The sequence below is a fragment of the Rhinopithecus roxellana genome, chromosome 6, assembly GCF_007565055.1.
Source record: "Rhinopithecus roxellana isolate Shanxi Qingling chromosome 6, ASM756505v1, whole genome shotgun sequence".
Classification (NCBI taxonomy): Eukaryota; Metazoa; Chordata; class Mammalia; order Primates; family Cercopithecidae; genus Rhinopithecus; species Rhinopithecus roxellana.
This window is the reverse complement of record NC_044554.1, coordinates 49,639,995-49,646,673: the sequence shown is the minus strand read 5'-3', so window position 1 is coordinate 49,646,673 and position 6,679 is coordinate 49,639,995. Positions and strand designations below refer to the sequence as shown.

At 49.3% G+C, this 6,679-nt stretch overlaps 1 protein-coding gene across 2 annotated transcripts; it reads left to right on the top strand.

The window, feature by feature from the left end:
• Positions 1-631: 631 nt before the first annotated feature.
• On the top strand, positions 632-6,339 carry GSTK1 (glutathione S-transferase kappa 1). 2 transcript variants are annotated; one of them, XM_010379391.2, is made up of 8 exons: positions 632-810; positions 1,311-1,392; positions 1,785-1,913; positions 2,229-2,329; positions 2,513-2,548; positions 4,837-4,953; positions 5,311-5,404; positions 6,015-6,339. In XM_010379391.2, exons 1-8 carry the CDS (start codon positions 739-741, stop codon positions 6,062-6,064), a joined length of 681 nt encoding a protein of 226 aa, XP_010377693.1. In that variant the 5' UTR covers positions 632-738; the 3' UTR covers positions 6,065-6,339. The 2 variants fall into 2 exon arrangements, with proteins under 2 accessions (XP_010377693.1, XP_030787933.1); XM_030932073.1 differs by lacking the exon at positions 5,311-5,404.
• The last annotated feature ends 340 nt before the right edge of the window (positions 6,340-6,679 follow it).

The following is a 6,679-nucleotide window of genomic DNA, read 5'->3' as shown; positions in this document are numbered from 1 at the left end:
TTGGGGATGCAATCACAGGGGTGTGGAAAACCGTCCTCAGTGCACTGAGTTGCATCTGGATGAGGGCCACAGAGGAGTCACTGATCCAGGTGGAGTCATCCTGTCATCAGAAATGGAAAAGTCTGAGAAGGTATCCTCAAAGGCCAGTCTTAGGTTCTACAAATGTGGGTATTTACAGGGATAACGGGGGAAGTTGCAGAGCTTGTGACCTCTGGAACAATGTCTGGTAATTGTAATGCCTACATCTTAGCAGAATTCAGACCCCTCTCATAATCCTAAACTTGTTGGACTTTTATTAGTTTTATAAAACTGGTTTAGTTTGGGGAAAGGCTATTATCACTTAAACTATATACTAAATTTCTCCCTATATTAGCTCGTCCCATGCTCAGGAATGACCAAGGGCAGTTTGGAGGTTAAAGGCACGATGGAGTTGGTGAATTCAGATCTGATTCACCTTGGTAATTTCCTCACTGTTAAAATTTTTGCAAAGGCGGTTGCAGCGCCTCTTGTCCACACCTGCGCGCTCCCCAAGGGGTCCCTACCCACCCCGCCCCTGGCTGGGGGCCGTAGGCTGGCCCCGCCCCGCTGCGCCGGAGGGGGGCCTCTGCCACGGCAGTTTCTCTCTGAGGCTGCGCGCTATGGCGGTGGGCGGTCCCGGGCAGGTCGAGATGCGGGGCTGCCTGTGCCAAGTTCCGGGGAACTAGCTCCTGCTGCCGCCGCTCTTCCGGAGCCTGCAGCATGGGGCCCCTGCTGCGCACCGTGGAGCTCTTCTATGACGTGCTGTCCCCCTACTCCTGGCTGGGCTTCGAGGTGACGCTGAGGGGGCCGCCTCGGCGGGGCCTGGGGCATGAGGGTGGAGGGAAGAGTGAGCGCAGGGTACAGATACAGAGGTCTCGTGAAACTCCTGGCGCCGCCCACGGGGTTAGGGCAAGCAGGGAGAGCTCCAGGGCTGAAGGTCACTTTGTGCTTTTAAACGGAATAGAGTCGCTGGCTCCAACCCGAGCCTTTATATCCCGACTGCAGTTTCCCACGGTGGTGGAAAGAGGGGCGGCTCCAAACATTCGGGGAGAAATGCAGAACATGGCCACCTCTTAGCTCAACGATGGCAGTTTTGGGGAAAACTGGCCACAGGAGCGAAGATCCTGGAATAGATTTCTAGTAGGGTGGAGAGTTTTGTCAATTTCAAACCAAACAATGTAGGGTGTCCGCATAACGCCTGCTCTGCACTTAGCGCCTCCCTTCCCTTTCCCTCGGCTTTTTTCACTTTTCCATCTTGCACACTGGCAATCGTTCTCGACCTCTGCCCGCAGGTCCTATGCCGGTATCAGAATATCTGGAACATCAACCTGCAGTTGCGGCCCAGCCTCATAGGAGGGATCATGAAAGACAGTGGTAGGAAGGGAGGGTCGGGGCAAGGGTGATTTCAGTGGCCCAAGAGAGCCGACCCCAGCGGGTCCTTGTATTGGCACTGGCAGCTAGAAAGCTACCCTCTGCCCCGTCTCTACTAAAGATACAGAATTAGCCGGGCGTGGTGGCGCATGCCTGTAAAAGACAGCTATTCGGGAGGCTGAGGTGGGAGAATCGTTTGAACCCAAGAGGCGGAGGTTGCGGTGAGCTGAGATCGCGCCATTGCACTCCAGCCTGGGCAACAAGAGCGAAACAACGAGAAAAAAAAAAGAGAAGAAAAAAGAAAGCTGCCCTCTGCCCAAAACCCAGGTCGAGGTCCCCAAACCTGGGACCCTTAGGCCTTTTCTCACTTAATGTGCCCAACCTTCTCCTGGCAGGAAACAAGCCTCCAGCGCTGCTTCCCCGCAAAGGACAATACATGGCAAATGACATAAAGCTCCTGAGACACCATTTCCAGATTCCCATCCAGTTCCCCAAGGATTTCTTTTCTGTGATTATTGAAAAAGGTGAAGAAAGTGGGATGCAGACAGGGTATCCAGTGAAGAACAGAGAAGTGGGAGATTGTGGGATTGATAGGATGGAGGGGCTACAGGAGACTAAAGCAAGTGAAGCCTGCCTTGGGAAACCTCAGGATCAGCGTTGAGGGAGCTGAAGGTTGCCGGGCATGAAAGGGAAGAAGAGCAGGCAAATAGGTCATGGGAACCTTGGGTGAGAGGCTGAGGGCAGAGGAGCTCTGGGGGATGTCAGAAGCAAGGAAGAGCTAGTCCTCCACCAGGAAAGCAGCAAGAGGAGCCCTGCCTCTGGGTGTCTCTGCCCCACAGGAAGTTTGTCTGCCATGCGTTTCCTCACCGCCGTGAGCTTAGAGCATCCAGATATGCTGGAGAAAGTGTCCCGGGAGCTATGGATGCGCATCTGGTCAAAGGTGAGTGTGGGGCTCTGGGAATCCTCTGGGAGGACCTTGGATGACTTTCTGACCTTCCCCAGAAATGTTTTCAGGGTCATGATCCTGCCCTCCCCACTACCCCAGAGGATCTACTGTCCTCCAGTCACACCCCTCTCCTTCTGAGAGGCATTGCCTTCCTGCTGAGTGTTCTCTTCTTCCTAGGATGAAGACATCACCGAGCCCCAGAGCATCCTGGCGGTGAGTGTCCTGGCTCCACCTCAACTGTACTCATAGAGAATCGGAGAACAGTTGGCGGTTGGGGGTAAAGAATACAATAGGTCTCTTATTGCATGGAAAAGGTTATAATTACTGGGGAGGAAAGGATATCTGTGATTCAGGGGACAAATGACTGAAAAGTCAGAACTAAGGATCCTCAAAAGGATATCTCAAAGTTGAAAGGGGAAGTGCAAAAGGAACAACATATGGGTAGAATTTATTTGCTGAAAGACATCAGTGAGAGAAAAAAGCTCAGTGTCGGAACCCCTGGACGGGGAGGGATGTAGTATTCACAAGTCTCCACAGACTGCAACACAAACCTCACCAACACATCCAGAGTGGAAGACAGGAGACTTTTTCCAAGAGGCTTTAAAAAGACAAAAAGAGATAACTGACTAATGCCAGGGTATATAGAAGCCTGAGTGAGAACAAATGGAAATAGTTCAAAACATTGACCAGTGAGCCACAGATAAGTAAGTTTATCTTCAGGATTAAATTAGGAAATTCAAAACAGTATTATTCCTCTGGCTTACAAAAAAAAATAGTTGAAACCTATTCAAATGTAATATATCAAGTGACAAATCACACAAAAGTTAAATGTATAAGGAATGGCAAATATATCTTCTACAGTCTATATTCCTGCAAAGTACATGTGTAATTTTTAGCTTGCTTTTTTACTTCATATTTAATAATCATTTTCCGTGAATTTTTTTTTTTTTTTTTTTTTTTTTTTTTTTTTTTTTGAGACAGGGTCTGGCTCTGTCACCCAGGCTGGAGTGCAGTGGCGCAACCTCGACTCACTGCAACCTTTGCCTCCTGGGCTCAAGCGATCTTCCCACCTCAGCCTCCCGAGTAGCTGGGACTACAGGCACACACTACCATGCCCGGCTAACTTTTTTATTTTTTGTAGAGAAGGGGTTTTACCATGTTGCCCAGGCTGGTCTCGAACTCCTGAGCTCAAGAGATCTGTCTGCCTCCACCTCCCAAAGTGCTGTGTTTACAGGAATGAGCCACTGTGCCTGGTCTCCATGCAATTTTTAACTCTTTGAAAGTATAGTTCTTTGTTTCTATAGAGGTTCTATTGAGTGGACTTATTTTTGTTTTACTTAACCATTTTTCTGTAAACATTTTGTGTGGTACATAATTCTCTAATTTAACCAAGTCAAAGATAGTGTCTCATTAGGACAGGCTACATGAATTCCTGGGTCCCACTTCTGATCTATGAAGTCAAGTTGCAGTGGTTCTCAATCTTGGCTGTGAATTAAAATCGCCTGGAGTACCTTGGAGCTAACTCTCCCCCTGGAATTGTGATGTAATTGTTCTTGTTCTTTTTTTCTTTTTTGAGACAATGTCCTGCTTTGTCACCCAGGCTGGAGTGCAGTGGCATGATCATGGCTTACTGCAGACTCAACCTCTTGGGCTCAAGTGATCTCCCATCTCAGCCTTATGAGTAGCTGGGACTTCAAGCATGTGCCACCATGCCTAATTTTTTAAAATTTTTTTTGTAGAGATGGGGATTTCACTATGTTGCCCAGGCTGGTCTCGAACTCCTGAGCTGAAGCGGTCTCCTGCCTCAGTCTCCCAAAGTGCTGGAATTACAGGCATAAGCCACAGTGCTTGGCTCTAGTTCTAAGGGATGACCTCACGTGGAGATTTTTTAAAGCTCCTCAGGAGTTTCAAATGGGCAGCCAAGGTTAAGAACCACCTATCCCAAACTATACCCAAACCACAAACTGAAGCCTTTATCTTTGACTTGAAGCCAGGTAGGTGGCTGCAGCCATGTGCCTTGTTACAAGGTCCTCAGGAAGTTCCACTGGAATTAGAGCCTAGCTCTTGATTCGAAAAAAGCATGAGATACTCAGGAACTCTGAGAAGTAGGAAGGAAAGAGCCCTGGACTTGAATTCTAGAGACCTCGATATTAGTGTTGGCTCTGCTACCAACATACTGTGTAACTCTGAGCAAGTAATGTATCACCTCTGGATTCAGGCTCTTCATTTGTGAAATAAAGAGGTCTATCTAGCTGGTCTCTAAGATGTCACCTGGTGTCAATTTCTGTGATTGACTCTGTGCCATCTACCTTTTCCACCCATCTCAAGATTTGGGAGAAAGGAAATAGTTCCTCTTGGCAAGGACAGATCTCCACTTGTGGGTAGGTAAGGGCATTGCCAGGAAAACTTGGGGGCAGAAAATAAAAAGACCAGAGTTTTCCTCTGAGATCCCCATCCAGTATCATGCAGCCACAGTTGTATTCCCTACTATATTCCCTTAGGCTGCAGAGAAGGCTGGCATGTCTGCAGAACAAGCCCAGGGGCTTCTGGAAAAGATCTCAACGCCAAAGGTGAAGAACCAGCTCAAGGAGACCACTGAGGCAGCCTGCAGATACGGGGTGAGCAGCTCTTTATGTGTGTTCCCAGCCCCCATCCTGAAGATGGAGACTTGAGAATCTCTAGGTGTGAGTCCCCATGCTTCTGTGCAAAAGCTCGCTTTCCAAGTATTCTCCTCAATGCTCTTAGACAACCCTCATCTTTTCCCTTCTTTTCCTTGGGCTCAGGGAAAGCAAGGGAAGGAGATGGATAGTGAGAGAAAAGACAGCATCTTAGAAACAGGAAGGCACCTGGGGCCACGGAGCCTCTTATACCTCTTTCCATCTGTGAACTCAAAAAAGTACTGACTCGAAGCCTTCAACCCCTGCCTAATACCTGCTCCTTTGCCTTCCTCCTTGCACTGTAACTGCTTTCTCCAGGCCTTTGGGCTGCCCATCACCGTGGCCCATGTGGATGGCCAAACCCACATGATATTTGGCTCTGACCGGATGGAGCTGCTGGCATACCTGCTGGGTAAGTTAAAGATTCAACACTGAGCCGGGTGCAGTGGCTCACGCCTGTAATCCCAGCACTTTGGGAGGCTGAGGCAGGCGGAGCATGAGGTCAGGAGATTGAGACCATCCTGGCGAACATGGTGAAACCCCATCTCTACTAAAAATACAAAAATTAGCTGGACGTGGTGGTGCACGCCTGTAGTCCCAGCTACTCAGGAGGCTGAGGCAGGAAAATCACTTGAACCTGGGAGGTGGAGGTTGCAGTGAGCCAAGATCACGCCACTGCACTCCAGCCTGGGTGACAAAGCAAGACTCTGTCTCAAAAAATAAAAAGATTCAACACTGAACTGCCTTTAACCCCAGCTCCACCCCCACTATATCAGTTGACTGGAAGGAGGGGCTCAGAGCAAAAAATATTCTTGGTACTTCCAGTAGCAAAGCCTTATGCAGTCAGTGCTGTTCAACGTTGAACGGGTAGGGGCTGTCTTCATCGCCGTAAAGAGAAGGAAGCCTTCTGTACCTTGAAGCCAAGCAAGGGTCTTATTAGAAAACCCCTGGGACCTTGTGGGACCAACTCCTGCCAGCACACCTGAGAACAGTGTGCAGAGTCTGTTATTTCCTTCATCCAGGAGAGAAGTGGATGGGCCCTGTGCCTCCAGCAGTGAATGCCAGACTTTAAGATTGCCCGGAGGAAGCAAACTCTTCGCATAAAAACAGCAGGCCATCTGCTTGACCCCAGCTCCACCATAAGGCACTGGGACTTGGATTTCTCTATCTGATAGAGGTATTTTCTGTGGCCCTGGGAGCTGTCTGTCTTTTCCCTACCCCCAAGGATGCCAAGAAGGGGTCCACCATTAGCCATGTGGCAACCTTTACTTTTATGCCTCACAAGTGCCTTTCAGAGAGCCCCCACTCTGCTTTCCCACAAAATAAACCTAATGCCCTCAGGCAAAATGTTTCTGTGTCTGTATCGCCCTGGTGTATTCTCATTCCTGGGGTCACATCCTGCCTACTCTAGGGATAGGTGAAGGAGAGCTCTTTTGGTACTTCCAGCCAGACCAGCCATCCAGCCCTCCTTGGGCAGCTTGTGCAGTGGAAGAAGTGAGAATAGTCCCCCATTCTCTCACACAGAAACTCCCCTGGTCTCTCTATCAGCAACAGAAAATCAAGCCAGATGGACTTTGCAACTAACCAGTTTGGGATTTACTGTCTTCTGACCAGCCACAGTGACTGAGATGGGGCTGGGACCAGAAGCCCAGTGGGAGTGAACAGCAGAGGGAACCAGAGTCTGGCT

Bases quoted from the DNA above. Each gene is read 5' to 3' on its own strand.
- GSTK1 (XM_010379391.2), top strand. From the start codon at position 739: ATGGGGCCCCTGCTGCGCACCGTGGAGCTCTTCTATGACGTGCTGTCC. The intron at 1,393-1,784 runs GTAGGAAGGGAG...TTCTCCTGGCAG, and splicing joins AGGGATCATGAAAGACAGTG to GAAACAAGCCTCCAGCGCTG. The intron at 2,330-2,512 runs GTGAGTGTGGGG...TCTTCTTCCTAG, and splicing joins GGATGCGCATCTGGTCAAAG to GATGAAGACATCACCGAGCC.